Source organism: Pongo pygmaeus, chromosome 8, assembly GCF_028885625.2.
Source record: "Pongo pygmaeus isolate AG05252 chromosome 8, NHGRI_mPonPyg2-v2.0_pri, whole genome shotgun sequence".
NCBI classification, from domain to species: Eukaryota; Metazoa; Chordata; class Mammalia; order Primates; family Hominidae; genus Pongo; species Pongo pygmaeus.
The window spans coordinates 76059367-76080907 of record NC_072381.2 but is presented as its reverse complement, the minus strand read 5'-3'; the positions used below and the strand labels follow the sequence as shown (position 1 = coordinate 76080907).

At 35.0% G+C, this 21541-nt stretch overlaps 1 protein-coding gene across 2 annotated transcripts in view; it reads right to left on the bottom strand.

The window, feature by feature from the left end:
- Nucleotides 1-21541, bottom strand: part of CTNNA3 (catenin alpha 3) — a 1765907-nt gene that overhangs the window by 592008 nt on the left and 1152358 nt on the right. For both annotated transcript variants that reach the window (XM_054435153.1, XM_054435155.1), the window contains exon 11: nt 15670-15826. In XM_054435153.1, coding sequence (XP_054291128.1) covers nt 15670-15826 — 157 coding nt within the window. The remainder of the gene's footprint in view (nt 1-15669; nt 15827-21541) is intronic.

Genomic DNA, 21541 nt, shown 5'->3' with positions numbered 1-21541 from the left:
ACTCCCAGTTATGGCTTTTCTAAAGATCTAAGTCATAATATTCAAAGAACAGTCCTGAAGTCTACTTATTGTTTATTCAAATGAAAGCCCCTTAAGTGAACTTACCTGTTAGTACATGAAATGATGTGTGATAAATTCCAGTTCACATGTCCAAACTACTCTTCAGTCATGTAAGTACAGGCAGTAATTCAAAACATAATTACCAATAAAACAATAATGGATTACTTTGGGGAAGCCTATTCAATCATTTCTGAATACACACTTTCTCTCTGTCTTTCACCATGACCTACATAAAGCCATGTGTACATTTCTCTTCAGTTTCCACAATGATCCCTGAACCATATACTGTCACATGAAAATGTAATCACAGATGATTCAGGGGGAAAAAATCTTACAGCTATGAAATCACTATCTCTTAATTTTAGCCAATGTTATAGAAGATCCTGGCTGCAAGTCATCACTGGCCTATCCTGACGAGGAAGAGCTTCTTTTCTCGGTAAATGGAAACCTAGGTTATTCGGCTTGAGGTAGGATGCAGTTATCAAGCTGGTTCTCACCTTCCTATTGTAACATCTTGAATGTGTCAGTCATGTGCTTTCATTTTTTGGAGATAGAATGGAGAAAAGGAGAGAACACCTGTTTTATATTGGATTTACTTTAATTTCTAAGAGCCATTAAGGATTATTTAGCACTACATCACTTACTTCTACAAGAAGTTGGCATCTGGAGTTGGTGTTCTAAAAACTGATAAAGTATACAATGTTACTATTTAAAATTTCAGATGGCTTACTGTCTTAGACTGTTTGTGTTGCTATAAAGGAATACCCAAAACTGGGTAATCTATAAAGAAAAGAGGTTTATTTGGTTCACAATTCTGCAGACTGTATAAGAAGCATGGCACCAGCACCTACTTCTGGTGAGGGCTTCAGGCTGCTTCCACTCATGGCAGAAGGTGATGGGGAGCCAGCATGTAGAGATTACTTGGTAAGGGAGGAAGCAAAGGGTGTGGGGTGCCAGGCTCTTCCAAACAACCAGCCCTTGCAGGAATAAATAGAGTGAGAATTCACTCATTACCAAGAGGATTGCTCCAAGCTGTTCATGAAGGATCTACATCCAAGGCCTAAACACCTCCCATTAGGCACTGCATTCAACATTGGGGATCCAGCTTCAACGTAATATTCGGAGGGGTCGAATGTCCAAACTACAGCACTTGCCTTTTCCTATGGAAGTTCAGGACCCTATATGAAGCCATCTGTTGACTTTTTAAGCTCAGTACCAATCCTGATGTAGTCATGCTTCTTTTATACTGGCCAACTTGCTGTCCCTCAAACCCACCATGAATTTTCACAGTTTTTCCCTCTTTATGGGATGCTTTTCCAATTTTCTAAAGGTTCAATTCAATAATCCAGCTGAACAGCTGTTTCTTTAAAAATATTTCCCCAGTATCCTGACGGTACAGCAGCATTAATTGTAAAAGATTTTATTTACGTGACAAATATAATTCTTTTGAAATCTGATTCATATACACCAGATTGTGAGTTCCCTCAAAGCAAATTCTGTGTATTTTTCTTCTTTGTATTTTCTTTCATTCCCCAGCATACTGTCTTGCACATAACAGATACTCAGTTTAATTTTATCAAAATCATTTTTTCAGGAAATGATTAACAATCTCCAATTTAAAAGATATATTTGTATTGAACCACTTCATGGCTTGATGCTTTTAATCAAACTAAATTTTGACAAGGTATAAGTTGAAGAATAATGTATAAGTACAATGTATGGTAATAGGAAATTGGTTATAATTATATTGTATTTGCATAGATACATACTATATTGGTCATCTTTTATCCCAATTCCTATTAAGTAAATATCATATTGAGATTTAATAGTGCTTAGTTCTGATGCAGTAAATTTAACATTTTTCTCTTGCTAACATTATTATGTGTTTTTTGGCATCAGCTTATGAAAGAAAATGGAAAATCAATTTATTTTCCTTTTTCTTTGTCAAATTTAGATTAAAACTTTGTAGAAGCGAAAGGTCATGCTCACTATGATGTCATGGACAAAAAGGCTTTTGTTATTATATTTTTTTCATTTTTCTCTTTTTTTCCTTTCAATTTTACTTGACACATAATAAATGAAACATATTTATGGGGTACCAAGTGACAGATACATGTACACAGTGTGTAATTATAAATTCAGGGTAATTAAAATATTCGTCACCTCAAGTCATTATCATTTGTTTAATGAGAACATTCAAAATCCTCTCTTCTAGCTTTTTGAACATATACAATAAATTATTAACTATATTCACCCTACAGTGCCATAGAACACTAAAACATATTCTTCTTATCTAGCTGGAACTTTATATGCATTGACCAACCTCCCTCTATCCTCCTTCTCCCTTACTGTTCCCAGCCTGTAATAACCATAGTTCTACTCTCTACTTCCATGAGCTCATTGTTTTGCTCCTACATGTGAGTGAGAACATGCAATATTTATCTTTCCACGTCTGACTTATTTTACTTAACATAATGTCCTCCAGGCTCATCCATGTTACCAATGACAATATTTCATTTTTTAAATAGCTGAACAATATTCTGTTGTGTATATATATATTACATTTTCTTTATTTATTCATCTGTTAATGGACATTTAGGTTGATTCCATACCCTGGCTATTGAGAATAGTGCTGTAATAAACATGGCAGTACAGATATCTCTTTGCTATGCTGACTTCCTTTCCTTTGGATAAATACCCAGTAGTGGGACTGCTAAATCATATGATGATTCTGTTTTTAGCATTTTGAGAAACCTCAATAGTATTTTCCATAATAGCTGCACTAATTAACATTTCCACTAACAGTACATAAGAATTCTCCTTACTCCACATCCTTGTTAGCATTTTTTTAAAAATCTTTTCCTTTCATCTAGATTCTGGGGAAGAGTTTCTTGGGTTTGTTTCTTAAATAACTATTAAAATTATATTAGTGATGTTGAGCATAATAAATTCTTACAATCTGATCCAATCTTTGTCCAATTAAGAGTGTGGTGGTGCAGGAGCAGCTCTTTTTTTTTTGTTTGTTTGTTTCTTGTTTTTTGTTGTTTTTTTTTTAAACAATTTTGTGACTCTCAGAGTCTAAGACTTCAGGGCTGGGACCTTTGTCCAGCCTGCATGGTAGAGTGAGGCTGCCTCTCCCACCAGGCATTGGGATCCCATTTAGAAACGGCGTTCACTTCAGAAGGTACTTTTTAACTGCTCGGTTTTTGACTATTTTAAATACTTTGCTGAAAACTCCTGATAACACTTGCAGCTCTTGTTTTTAAAGTTGCTTTCAGTTTGAGTATGGTCTTAAAGACTTCTGTTGCCACACTCCTGGTGCAACAGCTTCCCTATATAAGCCACAATTTTGATACTTGCCACTTTTATAATGTATAAACTTCTGGGACTTTGTTATATATAATTTTACACTACTTTAATTGTGGATTTTTTCCCTTTTTAAAGCTTCCATATCTGAGTGAGAAGATATGGTGTTTGACTTTATTTTCCTCTTATTTCACTTAATGTCATCCAGTTCTATGCATGTTACAGTGAATGACAGGATTTAATTATCCTTTATGGCTGACTGGTATTCCATGTGTATATATACCACATTTTCTTTATCAATTCAACCTGTTGTTGAACACGTAGGTTTATTCCATATCTTCGCTATTATGAATAGTGCTGCAATATACATGGGGTTGCAGATATTTCTTTAATACAATGATTTCCCTTCTTTGGGATAGATTCCCAGTAGTGAGATTGCTAGATCATATGGAAGTTCTGTTTGCAGTTTTTTTGAGGAACCTCCACACTCTTCTCCATAGTGGCTATACTAGTTTATATTCCCACCAACAGTATATAAGAGTTCCATTTCTTCTGCATCATCACCAGCGTTTGTTATTTATTTTTGTCTTTTTGATAATAGCAATTCTGACTGGTGTGAGATGATACCTCATTGTGGTTTTGATTTGCATTTCCCTGATGATTAGTGATTTTGAGCATTTTTGCATATATTTATTGGCTATTTGTATGCCTTCCTTTGAGAAACGATGTCCAGATAAATCGCTCATTTTTAAATTAGAGTATTTGTTTCTGTGCTGTTGAGCTGTTTGAGTTCATTATGTATCACGGATAGTAGTCCCTTACCAGATGAATAGTTTTTAAATATCTTCTCTCATTCTGTAGGTTGTAACTTAACTCTGTTGACTGTTTCATTTGCTGTGTAGAAGCTTTGTAGTTTTATATAGTCTGATTTGTCTATTTCTGTTTTTGTGGTCTTAACCATAAATTCTTTGCCTGGATCAATGTCCTGCGACATTTCCTTTACCTTTTTCTACTAGTTTTATAGTCTCAGTCTGATATTTAATTCTAATCCACTTTGAGTTGATTTTTTAACATAGTGAGAGATGGTCTTCTAGTTTCAATCTTCTGCATATGAATACCCAGTTTTCAGAGCAGCATTTGTTGACGACAGTGTCATTTTTTTCAATGTATATTCTTGACATCTTTGTTGAAAATGAGTTGACTGTAAATATATAGATGTATTTCTGGGTTCTCTATCTTATTCCATTGGTCTGTGTGTCTGTTTTTATACCCATACCATGTTGTTTTTGTTACTGTTACTGTGTATTATATTTTGAAGTCAGGTAGTGTACTATCTCCAGTTTTACCCTTTTGGCTTGGTATTGCATTGGGTATTTGGGGTCATTTGTGGTTCCAGACAATTTTAGGATGTTTTTTCATTTCTGTAAGGAATGTCATTGTTATTTTGATAAGGATTGCACTGAATCTGTAGACTGCCTTGGGTGAAATGGTCATTTTAACAATATTAATTCTTTCAGTCCAGGAGCATGGAATGTTTTTCAATTTCTTTTTATCCTCTTCTATTTCTTTCATCAGTGCCTTGTAGTTTTCATTGTAGACATCTTTCACCTTGGTTAAATTTATTTCTAAGTGTCTTTTTTTGTAGCTACTGCAAGTAGGATTGCATTTTTAAATTCTTTTTCACCTAGTTCATTACTGGTATATAAAATACTAATTATTTTTGTATGTTGATTTTTTTATCCTGAAATTTTAATGAATACATTTGCCAGTTTTAAGAGTATTTTGGCAGAGTCATTACATTTTTCTATTTATGAGAATATGTTGTTTGCAAAGAGGGACAATTTGACTTCCTCTTTTCCAATGTGGATGGCAATTTCTTACTTTCTTTTTCCTAATTGCTATGGGCTAGGACTTCTAGTACTATGTTGAATAAGAGTAGTGAAAGTGAGCACCCTTGTCTTGTTCCAGTTCTTAGAGAAAAAGATTCCAGTATTTCTTCATTCAGTAAAATGTTAGCCATGGGTTTGTCATATATGGTCTTTATTGTGTTGAGGTATATTCCCTCTATGCCTAATTTGTTAAGAGTTTTTTTATCATAAAGGGATGATGAATTTTATTAAATGATTTTTCTGTCTATTGAGATAATGTTTTTTAAATTTTAGATTATTAATGTGATGCATTACATTTATTGATTTGCATATATTGAACTTCCTTGTATCTTTGGAATAAATTCTACTTGATTAGGTTCATTATGTTTTTGATGTGCTGTTGGGTTCAATTTCCTAGTATTTGGTTGAGGGTGTTTAAATCTATCTTCATCAGACATATTGGCTTATAGTTTTCTTTTTTTGTTGTGCCCTTGTCTGGTTTTGTCATCAGGGTAATGCTAGCTTCATAGAATTAATTGGGAAGAATTTCTTAATCCTCCATTTTTTGGAATAGTTTGAGAAAAAATGGTGTTAGTTATTTAAAAGTTTGCTAGAATTCATTAGTGAATCCATTTGGTCTTGGACTTTGCTTTTTTGAGAGACTTTTTGTTACTCATTTAATCTTCTTATTTGTTATTGGTCTGTTTGATTCTGTTCGTTTTTGGTTCAATCTTGGTATTTTATACTTGTGTCTAGGAATGTATCCATTTCCTTCAGGTTTTTTAATTTGTTGGTGTATAGTTGTTCCTAACAGTCTCTAATGATCCTCTGTATTTTTGTGGTGTCAGTTGTAATATCTCATTGTTCATTTCTGATATTATTTATTTAGGTCTTTTTCCTAATCTATATAATAGTTTGTTGATTTGGTTTACTTTTCAAAAACAAACTTTTTCACGAATCTTTTGTTTGCTTTTTTGCCTCTAACTTGTTTCATTCTGTGCTGATCTTTATTATTTATTTTCCTCTATTAACTTTGGGTTTGGTATGTTCTTGCTTTTCTATTTTTTGAGGTGTATCACTAGGTTATTTGAAATCTTTTTTTTTTATATAGGTGTTTATTCCTTTAAACTTCCCTCTTGTACTAATTTTTCTGTGTTCCATAGATTTTTTTGGTATGTTGTGTTTCTGTTTTCATTTCTTTCAAGAAGTATTTAAAATTTCCTTCTTAATTTCTTCATTAACTCATTTGTCATTCAGGAGAATGTTGTTTACTTTTTATGTATTTTTACAGTTTCCAATGTTCCTCTTGTTATTGATTTCTAATTATATTCCACTGAAATCTGAGAATACATGGTATAATTGCATTTTTGAAAAAATTATTTAGAGTTGTTTTGGGCCTAACATAGGGTCTATCCTAGAGAATGTTCCATCTGCTGATGATAAGAATGTGCATTTTGTAGCCATTGGAAAAAATGTTCTGTAAATGTCTATTAGGTTCATTTAGTATAAAATGAAGCTTAAGTACAATGTTTCTTTGTTGACTTTCTGTATAGATTAGCTGTGCAATGCTGAGGGAGGGGAGGGTGAGCTGTTAAAGTTCTCAACTATTATTACATTGGTGTCTCTATCTCTCTCTTTAACTATAATAATATTTGCCCTACATATCTGAGTGCTCTGGTGTTGGGTGGATATATATTAACAATTGTTCTTTCCTCTTGCTGCATTGATTTTTTAATCACTATATAATGACCTCTGTGTCTTTTTATCTTTTTATTTTTAATAAAAGTCTATTTTGTCTGATGTAAGTATTGCTATTTTTGCACAATTTTTGTTTCCATTTGCAGCGAATATCTTGTTTAATCTGTTTTGTTATAGTCTATGTGTGTTTTTAAATGAGAAGTGAGTTTCATAAGCAGCAAATAGTTGGGTCTCAGTTTTTTAATTCAGCCAGTTTATATATACATTTTTTAATTGATTTTATTATTATTATACTTTAAGTTTCAGGGTACATGTGCACAATGTGCAGGTTAGTTACACATGTATACGTGTGTTTTAATTAGGGAATTTAAACTGTTTACATTTAAGGTTGTTATTGATAAGATGAGGACTTATTCTTGTCTTTTTGTTAGTTATTTTGTAATTGCTCTTTATAGCCTTAGTTCCTTTATTCTTTTATTACTTTTGTGGTTTGGTGGTTTTCTGTAGTGATAAAATTTTATTCCTTTCTTTTTCTCATTTGCGTATCTGCTTTACCAGTGAGTTGTATGCTTTCATATTTTTCCTTAATTGATAGGTAACATCTACCAATGATACAGACACATATCTGCTTTTGCTTAATTGATAGATAATATCCTTTCGCTTTCAGAGGTTGGAGTCCCTTAAGCATTTCTTCTAGGCTCAGTTTAATGGTGATTAATTCCCTCAGTCTTTGTATGTCTGGGAAAATGTTATATCTCCTTCATTTCTAAAGAATAGCTTTATGGTTTATAGTATTCTTAGTTGAAAGTTTTTTCTTTTTTTTATTCCAGCAATCTGAATATATCATCCTGTCCTCTCCTAGCTTGTAAGTTTCTTCTGAGAAATCTGCTGTTAGTCGGACGAAGATACCCTCATATGTGACTTGATGCTTTCTTTGGATGTTTTTGGAATTCCCTTTTTGTCTTTGTTTTGACAATTTGACTATCATGTGCCTCAGAGAAGACCTTTTTGGATTTAATCGATTTGGGAACATTTGAGCTCCCTATATCTAGATGATTATCTCCCAAGAGTTGGAAGCTTTTCAGCTATTGTTTCATTAAATAAGTGGCCTATATTTTTTCTCACTGCTTTTCCTTCTGGAATTTCTAAAATATGAATAGAATATTTGTTTGCATAGTGATATCCCATATGTCATGTAAACTTTTTTCATTTTTATTCTTTTTTTTTCCTTTTGCCTAATTTGCTCATTTCAAAAGATCTGTCTTCAAGATCACAAATTATTTCTTTTGCTTTATCTAGTCTATTGTTAAACTTGGGTAGGGTGCTTTGGCTTTGTTTCTGGGAGAATGCAGTACTGTAGTCACCATATGATTTCTTCAGCATTAGTCAAATCAGTAGTATCTATGGCTTCAGTGTCTTATGCTCTGGTTGTTCCTGAAAGCTGTGATGTGACTTTACTGGAGATGGGGCCTCCAGGCAAGCCAGTCCTTGGATCCCTGGAAACTACACAGGCACCTCTGGTGGTACGCCTTGCATGGACCAGTTCTCAGGATCCTGGGTGGTACACAAAAGGTACATAGTGGCCCTGTTGTTGCTGGGCCAAGTTTGCTGGGTTGTGATGGTGGCACATCCCAGACAGGGCAGTCCTTAAGCCCTAAGTGGCACATTTGGGGATCAGTGCTCATGGCAGTGGGTCACAAGCAAGCTGGTCCTCAGGCCCCTGGGCATTGTGCGCAGGCACATAATGGCCCAACTGCTGCAGGGAACAAGGTCACTGTCATCAGGGAAGGTGGCTCTCAGGCTCTTGGAAGCATGTGCTTTGGATTTCTATGTCTTGGGGAAAGCCTCCCTGATGTGCAGGACTGCCTGTTCCCTGGGATTTAGGTCTCTGTGTGGGCTCAGGTAACAGGGACCCTGTGGCATCACTGGGTTCAGCTGGTAATGTAACACTGCAACCTTCTGGGAAGGTGTGGGGGGATGTAGGCTGTGCACCTGTGATGCGGAGATGCAGCAGCAATTAGGCCCCAGGGCAGGATGTAGTCTGGTGGTGACACCTGTTAGTGCATTTTTGATGGCATTGAAAGTTACCTTTGTGTTACTAAGCCAAGGTCAAAGAACACTGTGATGATTAATGCTGAAAGTTATTTTTTCATAATTTGAAGATTTTTTTAAATATTAATCCTGGGGCTAAACACATTAAAGTAATTAAGAAGAAATGAATCTGAAAAATTAATGTAGACACAGAATTTAAAATGGGAATAAATACTTTTATACATTCAGCAAATACCTATTAAGAGACTTCAGGCAAAACTATGGAAGTAAGAGGTCCTATTAAGATTCTGCAGCAACTTAGGGAAAAGAAAGTTACTTGAACTGGCGTAGTAGCAGTGAATATGGGGGAAAAGTGAACATATTTAAGAAAAATTTAAAATATAGAATAAAGCACATCTTCAACTATCCTTCAATACTACAGTTCACTCAAGGTCAATGTGATATTATAATCAGAACACTCCACAATAAGAGAATAACATTGCTAATTCTAATTTAGAAGTGGTCAATCTCTTTCTCAGAAAATTCAAAATCCATTGTCAATTGCTTCCACCAATCCTCATTTGATCTCCACTGTCACAGTTCTTTTGCAAGTAATCTCTTCCACTACCTTTTACTCATTGTTCAATCTCCAGTAAATTTCATAGGATTTAGCACTCATAATTATGGAATATTAAATAAATAAATGAAGGAATAAATAAAAGAAAGATTGTATTTTTACAAACCCTTATATTGAATCAGTTCTTAGTAATTGTTGAATAGTTCTCACGGTCCAAATCATTCATCCCTTCTATCAAAGTTTGTAGCTCACGATGAGTCAGTTTATGCAAACTGACCTCTGAAAATATATGTTTAACTATCATGAGACATTTGTTGATGGTATGAATAATTTTTAAATGATCATTGAAAAACTTTCAGTTTTAAATATATAACTGCAATGGATAAACAGTAGACATTTGTCATTAGAGATACCCTTATTTCAAGAATCTTTAGTCAATATTGGACCATTGAATCACACTAAAACATAATTATAAGTAAATATTTTACCACATGTGATCTTCCTCTGGGCTAATAACAAAAAAATAGTTTAAAGTCTAAGAGTCCTTTACTACTGATTTTAAATTTTTATTTTTATTTATATTTTAATGTAGAGAGCTGATATTCTGAGAATTCACAAGTTTTCACAAATGATTCAGAAGAAAATGGAAATCTGTTTTGGACCCTTATTCCCTATATCTATCTATCTATCTATCTATCTATATGGAAAATAGTCTGTCCCTCTCTCTCTGTCTCTCTCTCTCTCTCTATATATATATATATGTATATATATATGTATATATATGTATATATGTATATATGTATATATATGCATATATGTATATATGTATATACGTATATATGTATATATATATACGTGTGTGTATATATATATATAGTATTAGTATTGACTCCTGAAAGAAAGCCCATGAGAGGTTAAATGCTTATAAAAAACTTGAAAGTAAAATTTTCTCTAAGTAATTCACAACACAGATACCCATACTTGTCAATTGATCTACCTGAAAAAAAGATGAACCAGAAGTCTCTGAATACAAAACAACATATTACTCTAAAAGATTATTGTATTAGTCCATTCTCATGCTGCTCTAAAGAACTTCCCAGGACTGGGTCATTTATAAAGAAAAGAGGTTTAATTGACTCACAGTTCCACATGGCTAGGGAGGCCTCAGGAAACTTACAATCATGGTGGAAGGGGAAGCAAACACATCCTTTTTCACATCATGGCAGGAAGGAGAACAAGAGCCCAGTGAAGGAAGAAGCCTTTATAAAACCATCAGATCTTGTGAGAACTAACCTCACTATCGCAAGAACAGGATGGGGGAAACTGCCCCTGTGATTCAATTATCTCTATGGGGTCCCTCCCACAACATGTGGGAATTATGGAAACTATAATTCAAGATGAGATTTGGGTGGGGACATAGCCAAGCCATATCAATCATTCTTCACAAGTACCAGATAAGTTATTTGCTATTAAACACATCTGTAACTTTTCTAAGAAAATCTGTCCCCCACAGAAGATGCAAGATTGTGGCAATTCTCATCACAGCTATTTGAACTACGATTAGCCATCTGAAAAAAAAAAAAAGGTAACCCATCTATTCATTGGTCTTATTTTGGACCTACAGCATCTAGGCTGGTACTAAAAAGATCCAGAGGGCCAGCTATATTCTTTCTCTTTTGTTCGACTGGGAAAATTCTGAGAGAAGATGCCATAATCTGTGGGAGCAGATGTTGAAAAATTATGATGTTACAAAAAGATCACTGGTAAAGAATCATGGCTAAACTAATATAAGGTAAGTTTATGAAGGCACAGAAACTTGAGAGAGCAGTGGAAACCACTCAGTATTTTAGGCAAACATGTCTGGTTGTCTGTTTAATGGCCATTTCTCTTTTTTTACTAACAAATCTCTGATTTTGTTTGTGTAGTAAGTGACTAGTAATAAAGGTTAAATTGTGGCCGGTCTAAGCCTAGTGTTCAATTAGAACCTGTTTCTACCAGCTCACAAGAGCCGATTCTATGCCTTTCGTACCAACTCAGAGTTCAGTGACATCACATTGGTAGTTTAAAACCTGCAAAGGTGGGAGTATTTATGCCACAGAAATAAACAAATGCTACAAATTATGACTACCACTCCCTCCGGCTTCTAGTCAGTTGTTAATCACTTATCAGCACTCTCTAAACTCATCTTGGAAATCTGATTTTCTTTTGCCAGTGATTGGCTCAAGACTGAGAGAGGAACCAAGTTTTGACCTATGACAAGTAAGAGAAACTGATGAAAATCATCTGGGAAAGACTTTTTTCTCTAAAGTTAAAGCTGCAAGCCAGCTTCTTTTTCTGTTTTAAATGGTATTGTGTAATGCTTGGAGATGTAATGCTTTAAGATGCAACCAAGAGGGAACATGAACAGAATTCAGAGATGCTTACATATTAATAACCTTGAACTGGGCCGGGCGCAGTGGCTCACACCTATAATCCCAGCACTTTGAGAGGTCGAGTTGGGTGGATCACAAGGTCAGGAGTTCGAGACCAGCCTGGCCAATATGGTGAAACTCCATCTCTACTAAAAATCAAAAAAATTAGCCAGGTGTGGCGGCACATGCCTGTAATCCCAGCTACTCGGGAGGCTGAGGCAGGAGAATTGCTTGAATCCAGGAGGCGGAGGTTGCAGTGAGCAAAGATCGCACCACTGCACTCGAGCCTGGGTGACACAGAGAGACTCTGTCTCAAAATAAATAAATAAATAAATATATATATATATAAAATAACCTTGAACTGTCAGAGGCATGTGAACCATAACAACTCCATCTTGGATAGGAGGTTGGTAAAATGAGTTTGAAACCTACTGGGCTGCATTCCCAGACAGTTAATGCATTCTAAGTGACAGGATGAGATAGGAGGTCAGCACAAGATATAGGTCATAAAGACCTTGCTGATAAAATAGTTTGCAGTAAAGAAGCCAGCTAAATCCTACCAAAACCAAGATGGTCACAAGAGTGACCTCTGGTCATCCTCACTACTACACTGCCATCAGCCCCATGACAATTTACAAACGCCATGGCAACGTCAGGAAGTTACCCTATATGGTCTAAAAGGGGGAGGCATGAATAATCCACCCCTTGTTTAGCATATCATCAAGAAATAACCATAAAAATGGGCAACCAGCAGCTCTCAGGGCTGCTCTGCTAATGGAGTACCCATTCTTTCATTTCTTTACTTTCTTAATAAACTTGCTTTCACTTTGCATTGCAGACTTGCCCCCAATTTTTTCTTGCACAAGATCCAAGAACCCTCTCTTGAGGTCTAGAATGGGACCCCTTTCCTGTAACAGAAATACTACCAACCAGGGCATCCAAAATGTAGAAAATTATGAGCAGTCCACCCTGGGCATAGAAAATAATGTGCGTTTTCTGTACAGAATTTAAAAATAATAATTAAACATATTAACCATCAGTCTACTTTTTATTATCCTCCTGTACGGACAATTCTAAATAATGTTAGCCATTAAAATATCCCTCTCCACATAGCTTAACTGCTCCTACCCAAGTCCTCTGTTTGCTAGGGCTAGTAACCCTAAAGCCAAGTATATCAAACATCTAGGTATATGAGATAAGGAAGGGTTTTTGTTATTTAAGTAACCTTTACATGAGTTTCCTGTTTCTTGTTTATGTTTTGAACTGCTTAAGTTGTCCATGAAAAGAGGCAGATCCAGAATATCGGTATATCAGGTTAATCTAGCACTAAAGGGAAAAACTATTAATTCCTGCTTTAAGGACCTATAATATCCCTGGATCCCAGGCCTCCCCCAGCTCTAATCATGCAAAGATTGGCAAATTATGGTTCCCCTTGTTGCATGTCCAGAGTATTCTCCCTATGTGCTATCAGTATTACTATGTTAAACTACCTCTACATTGATGAATGTAAGTAGGTTCCTTTGCCTTTTAACCAAAAGAACCGAGAAACAGAACCTACTATTTAACAATCAAATTACAAAAGGATTTTCCAATATAAGGTGTTGATTGAATTTACTTTGCAAAGTCTATATGAAGGAGATAGCAAATAGACAAAAATATGCTTAACATTGTTCATAATAATTAAAATTATTGTTTATCTAAATGTTAACAGAAGAGCACATAAATGAATAAGTTCTTGAATAATATACAATCATGCAGAAATATGCAGCCAAATATGTGTAAAAAGGCAAGTAACATAAATATGCATATATATATGCATGATACTCATTTGAAAATATAAATATATATTAGAAAAATGGTGAAAGGAAAAAAAAATCAGTTAGCAGTGATTATTATTCCTGAGTAGTGGAATCAAAGGCCATTAATTTTTTTCCCATACATTTTCTATATTTTCAAATATTTTGATTCTATAAAAATAAAGTAGTTTAAAAATATGTAATTAGCATACATTTCATTTTCACTGATGTATCATGAAAATATAGCTGGTTTCTGGAATAATTTTTCATTATGAGAATGTATACATACATGAAAGTAATGAAGTCAATAGGTTAGACTGGACCAAATCAGGTAACTTTAAAAAATGAAGTTGGATATTCATGAGAATTTGCATTTTATAAGAAAGAATATTATCACAATCCAAGAAAATCCTTCTCTTACAAAAAAGGAAAAATATATATATAATTTATTTTAGAGAGAGGATTACTTTTTGAGAGAATAAAAAAGACGAAAATGTGTTCAGTTCTTTGTTCTTACAATGCAAACAAAACGAATTATGCTTCTGAGGATATTGATTTATAAGAGTATCTTCACAATCTTCTGGGATATTATTCTAACTTGTGATGAGAGAATAATCTGGGCTTCACATGGAATCTCAAGCTTCTCTGTTGTAGTTAGATATTTAGACTTGTTTGTTTAATTCTTTAGATTAGCACTGTCAAATACATATAATGGTTGTTGAATTATCATATTGCATCTGTGAAAGGAAAATACATCTTGGAGCCCCAAAATTACTAAGCCAAAGGGAAAAGTCAAACTGGGAACTGCTTAGGACAAACCTGCCTCCCATTCTATTCAAAGTCATCTCTCTGCTCAGTGAGATAAATGCATATCAGATTGCCTCCTTTGGAAAAGCTAATCAGAAACTCAAAAGATTGCAACCATTTGTCTCTTATCTACCTGTGACCTGGAAGCCCCCTTCCCGTTCCTACTTGTCCCACTTTTGCTTCAATTTGTTCCACATTTCTAGACTGAAACTTTGTTCATCTTACATATGTTGATTGATGTCTCATGAATCCCTAAAATGTATAAAACTAAGCTGTGCTCTGATCACCTTGGGCACATGTTGTCAGGAACTTCTGAGGCTGTGTCATGGGTGCATGTTCTGAACTTTGGCAAAATAAACTTCCCAAATTGACCGAGATCTGTCTCAGATTTTGCGGTTCACACATTACAAATTAATGATGTTTTCTCATTAATATATTTTTTTCCCTGAGGGGAGAAAAATTTGGTTGGAAAAGAAGTGCAGGGAAATCAGGATTTATTTGAAAATCTAGGAAAAACCTAAGATTCTAGGTATTATTTTCTAATATGTTTTGGCCATGAATAGGAGTTTCTTTTACAGACTCAGTGTAAATTATTAATTTTAAAAAGATTACAAGAGATGAGGCTCATAATCCCAGAGTTGACCATGGATGACATAACTGCTGCTAATACAAAGCAACATATTGCATCCAGAAATACAATCAATTAAATGTTTACTGTATTAAATAAAATTAATCTTATTTCGTATTCTTTTTTTTTTTTTTTTTTTTGAGATAGAGTCTAGCTCTGTTGCCCAGGCTGGAGTGTGGTGGCATGATCTCAGCTCACTGCAATCTCTGCCTCTTGGGTTCAAGCAATTCTCCTGCCTCAGCCTCCTGAGTAGCTGGGATTACAGACGTCAGCCATGACGCCCAGCTAATTTTTGTATTTTTAGTAGAGCGGGGGTTTCACCATGTTGGCCAGGCTGGTCTCAAACTCCTGACCTCAAGTAATCCACCTGCCTCGGCTTCCCAAAGTGTTGGCATTACAGTAGTGAGCCACCATGCCTGTCCCATTATTATTCTATTTTATAAAATTGACAAGAGAAAATAAACAAATTAAAAGAATAAAAACATACCAGATACAGCAAGGAAGTCATCAATGCTTGTAATGTCATCTACGGCTTCAGTGAGGACATGTATATGATTTTCCCATGTACGCTTGTACATTTCCATGGTGTTTTTGACCACTTGACTTTTGGGTCTTGCAGCCAAAGCAAGTGCAGCATTAATAATCTATAAAGATAAGGATTGAAAAAATTACCTATTGGTTGCAATGTTCACTATTTGGGTGATAGGCACACTAAAAGCCCACACTTCACCACTACGCAATATATTCATGTAAGAAACCTGCACTTATAATTCCTAAATATATAAAATAAATAAAAAATATTAAAACAATGAAATAAATTATATTCATTCGTATTAAACATAAAAAATGGAATTTAAAAAAATCTGTAAAGATGTAGAATGTTTACTCAGTGATTTCTTTAAATACGTTAAGTGTATTAAAATTAGATTATTTAAATTAAATTATGGTTAAATACATTCATCATCCACAATAGGAAAAACAGTAAAATGTCTCCATATATATACAGTTTATATTGAAAAGTACAAAATGTTTTATATTTATTAGTATAAACTATATAGGTATAAATAATAATTTTTATTTTTAAAATTTTCCTACTCCCTCTATTATTGCAGAGTGAGTGTTTTAAATATAAACTTTGTTACCATAAGCTCCATCAACTTCAAGACACTTTTCTAAGTGATGATATCAGGCATTTAATCTATCCTTAAAGAACTGATGATTCTGGAATTTAAATATGTCAATCCAGTCTTTTTTACATTATTAACTGGTGAGAAATGGATGCCTTAAACAGATTTTTTTTTCAAATTAGTAAACAAAAAGAAATCAGAAAGAACCAAATTAGGACTGTAAGCTGAATACCCAGTGATTTCTCATGGATATTCCTGAAATATTGCCCTTGTTTCAGGAGAGAAATGAGCAGAAGCACTGTAATGGTGAAGAAGGACATTCTGTTGACACATTCTTGGGCATATTTCTGTTAAAGTTTCGGCTAATTTTCTCAAATCACTCTCATAGTAAGCAGATGTTATCATTCTTTGGACCTCCAGGAAGTCATTAAGTAAAATGACTTTAGCATATCAAAAAACTGTTGCCATAACCCTTGTTCTTGACTGGTCTATTTTTGCTTTGACTGGATCACTTCCAACTCTCAGTAGCCATTGCTTTGATTATGATGTCTTCAGAATTGTACTTGTAAAGCCGTGTTTCATCTCCTGTTACAATTCTTCAAAGAAGTAATTCAGGATCTTGGTCCCACTTATTTAAAAATTCCATTGAAAGCTCTGCTGTCGTCTGCAGCTGATCTAAGCACAATGGTTTGGATACTCATTGAGTGGAATCTTTGTTCAACTTTAATTTTTTAGTCAGAATTGTGTAAACTGAACCAATTAAGATGTCTATGATGTTGGTTATTGCTTGTGCTATTAATCACTGGTTTCCTTCAATTAGAGCATGAATAATATAAATTTTTTTTAATCACAAATGGATGTGGATGGGCTGCTTCTGTGAGCTTCATCTTCAACATCATCTCATCTCTTGTTAAAATGAGTTATCAGTTTGTAAACTGATAATTTATTTGGGGCATTGTCTCTATGAATATTTTGTAAAGCATCAATGATTTCATCATTCTTCCACTCAAACTTCGCCATAAATATGATGTTTGTTTTTCAATTTTAGCAGAGTTTATGTTGCCTTTCATAGGGGTTTGATATAGTTTGGCTGTGTCTCCACTCAAATCTCATCTTGAATCGTAGTTCTCATAATTCCCATATGTCATGGGAGGGACCTGGTGGGAGGTACTTGAATCATGAGGGCGGTTACCTCCATGCTGTTCTTATGATAGTCAGTTGAGTTCTCACGAGATCTGATAGTTTCATAAGGGGGTTTTCTGCTTTTGCTGAGCACTTCTCCTTCCTGCCGCCACGTAAAGAAGGACATGTTTGCATCCCCTTCTGCCATGATTGTGAGTTTTCTGAGGCATCCCCAGCCCTGTGGAGCTGTGGGTCAATTAAACCTCTTTCCTTTATAGATTACCCAGTCTCAGTTCTGTCTTTATTAGCAGCAGTAGAACAGACTAATATAGGGCTCTTTTCAAACTGATGTCTCTGATTTTTAACCCATCAAACTAGATCCTGTCCACACACATTATCACAAGTTAGTACAAGTTTATTTTGGTGCAAAAATGTTGAATTCTATGCATAATTTTTTTTCATAAAACACATTTTCAGTAAACGTTTTGAAGACCTCTCATACAATGACAATAAAAAGAAGCTTTTTCTACTGAATATCCCAAAGACTGTACCTTAAGTCACTTCCTGTCACCACATTATTGGAGGTAGAAGATGGAAAAAATTAGTTGCCTGAGAATAATATATTTAAATCCCCATTTTTTGTTTCTTTTCTATAAAAGAGGAACATATTAAATTTTAAGGAAACACAATAACTTTAGAAATAACTACTATGCAGTATGCCTTGACTTCAGTCTTAGAGTTTTATTAACCTATTAACTTACGATGTACCTTTGTGTATACTGCAATGGCTCTGGTCCCTGGTGTTTCATTGTTCTTGCAATTGGACAGCTATGTACACATGTGGTTGTAATGAAATTACGCCTTCACAGCAAAGTATACTTTTAAAGTACTGGTGTAAAACCCTCAGTGGAGATATGAAGTTATGAATATAAGACAGGCTACATTTTATAAGAATATTTCCAGTTCTGCTGCTGATCCAATTTATCTGATTCAACACTGCACACTATGAGGAAGCTTTACCCTACTTGACTCTTCTGATATTTAGCTTAAATCTAAAAGAAGACACAATTCAGAAGAATTCTTCCAACGCTCTTTAAGGCAGAAAAATGTTTATCCCAATGTCACACTCCTAGAATTTTAGCCATATATCTAGAGAAAATAAAATAACCATTCTTAAATCTTCTTCATGTAAAACTAAAGCTTTTTTTTAAATGAATTGTGTTGCTTTCTGAGGCATTTTGTTTCTTTAAATTATGGTTGAAATATTTACATGTCAGTCACTTGACCCTGATAATTATCTAGTCTGTCAGTTTACCTTTGAAAGAGTCTCTTTTAAGTTCAGGCCTTATTATATCTTAACTGGGCCATTCTAGTAGCCTTGTAGGTTTCTACTTCCAGTCTCTATTTGCTCGGAGACATTCTCCTTAATGCAAACACATTTCTTTCTCAAATGCCGAAGTGATCATGCCCCCCACTTGCTGATAACCTTTGATAAAATCCTAGTTGACTAAAAACAAAAATCATATTTCTTTTCAGTAATTCATAGTCTAAAACCATCCACAGGTTGGTCCTTACCTACAGTTCACTCTGCTGTAATAATCTTACTCATTTTAGTCTTTGTTCCAGCCACAGTTTTTAGCTCCATTTCCTTATCACGCCACTCATCTTTGTACCTCTGTGACTGTTTTTAGAGCTGAATCTGCCTTAATGCCCTTGCTCCATCCCTTTTTCTGCTCTACTCTGTCTCAGGAAACATTTTTTATACTTAACATATCCTTGGAAATATCACCACATACTGTGAAGCCTGTCCCATTCCCTATACCCAGCAAACTGAATTGTTTTCTCCTTTGTGTTTAAAGAATATTTTGTCCATATAAATAAATAGTTATTCTATTGCATGATTGCTCGTACACATGTCTATTCCTGGGTAATGAGCTCCATCATAGGAGGGACTATGTATTATTCATCTTTGCTTCTTGGTGTACTAAACGTGTTAATTACCATAAATGCTATACTTACACACTGCCCCTAAGAGAAACTATTCTGCTCGCAGCCCACACTGAGAGGGCAGCCACAGGGGGGCAGGTTTGGTATTATTTTCTCCCTCTTCAACACTATTTAGGTCATAGGCAGGTACCCAATTCAAGAAGAGTTAATCTGTTGGCTGGCTGGTGATTGGTTATGAGGCTTGACATAAAAAGTTGTGTTGTGTTAATCAATCTTGAAAATTTGAACTAGAATTTATGGAGAAATCATTAGTTAGCAGTCAAGATCAAAGCTGAAAGTTTCTGTAAAGAGCAGCCATCTTATAAAATCAGAACCAGAGGGGGCCAATGGAGCTGAGGCTACAAGGAAACTAGGGCCAAAGTGTAAGGAAGAAAGAAACTGTAAATAGACTGAACCTATGATGTTTAAAAACAAAAAAATAGGCCAGGTGCAGTGGCTCACGCCTGTAATCCCAGCACTTTGGGAGGCTGAGGCAGGTGGATCTCCTGAGATCAGGAGTTCGAGACCAGCCTGACCAACATGGAGAAACCTCCTCTCTACTGAAAATACAAAATTAGCTGGGTGTGGTGTTACATGCCTGCAATCCCAGCTACTTGGGAGGCTGAGGCAGGAGAATTGCTTGAACCCGGGAAGCGGAGGTTGTTGTGAGCGGAGATTGCACCATTGCACTCCAGCCTGGGCAATAAGAGCAAAACTCCATTTCAAAAAAAAAAAAAAAGAAAGAAAGAAAATAGAAAGACAAAAATAAACAGGCAAAAGCAAAGTGTGGAGTAAAATAAGCCAGTGGGTGGCAAGAGGAGAATGGGGAAAATATATCAAGAGAGTCAATAACATCAACAGAGAGAAAATGATACTCAGAGAAAAGAAAAAAAAAAAGAACTAGGAGTTGACTGTTTTTGAGAGTATCCTATTTTGGATTACAAGGCCACAAAAATACTAATAACGATAATAATAAAATACTAACAAAGTCCATACTTTGCACCATGCACCACTGTTCCAAACACTTTCTACATATTCACCTAATTTTTTTAACCTAATTTTTACACCACAATGAGGTAGGTAGGTATTGTCATCTCCATTTTCAGGTAAGGTTACCAAGTTATTAAGGAGAAGTTGTCAACTTGACCTAGACTTCATGCTCTTAATTGCCACACTGTACTATCTTCTATAACAATATTATACTAATTTATGATGCTATGAGTTAGTGATGATCCTTAAAACCATAAAGCCATCACTGAAAGAAACATTACAATGCCTGGTGTAAAGAAAAACAAAAGAGAGAGAGAGAGAGAGAGTGTGTGTGTGTGTGTGTGTGTGTGTGCATGTGAAAGAGAGAGAGAAAAAATATATATAAAATTCACTAAGTTAACCATTTATAAAATTCAGTGGCATTAAGTACATTCACATAGCTGTGCAACTATCCATCTCCAGAACTTTTTAGCACCTCAAACTGAAATTCTGTACTCATTAAACAATAGCTTCCCATTCTTCCTTCCCCCTAGTACCTAGTAAGCTCTATTATACTTTCTACCTCTTTTGTTGACTATTCTAGATACTTCATGTAAGTGGAATTATACAACATTTGTTCTTTTGTGTCTGGCTTATTTCCCTTAACATAATATTTTCAAGGTTTATTCAAGTTGTAGTATGCATCAGAATTTCATTACTTTTTAAGATTAAATAATATTCTACTGTATGTACATACTATGTTTTGCTCACCCATTCATCTGTCAGTGGACATTGGGTTGTTTCCATATTTTGGCTGTTGTGAATAATGCTGTTATGACCATTGTTGTACAAATACCTGCTCAAGTCTTGGCTTGCAATTATTTGGGGTATATGCCCAGAAGCGGAATTGCTGGATTATATGACAATTTTTTTAAAAAGGGGTCTCACTCTGTCACCTATGCTGGAGTGTGGCAGCTCGATCTCAGCTCACAGCAACTTCTATCTCTCAGGCTCAAGCGATCCTCCCACCCTCAGCCTCCCAAGTAGCTGGGACCACAAATGCACACCACCATACTCAGATAACTTTTTGTATTTTTCATAGAGACAAGGTTTTGCCATGTTGCCCAGGTTGGTCTAGAACTCCTGAGCTCAGGT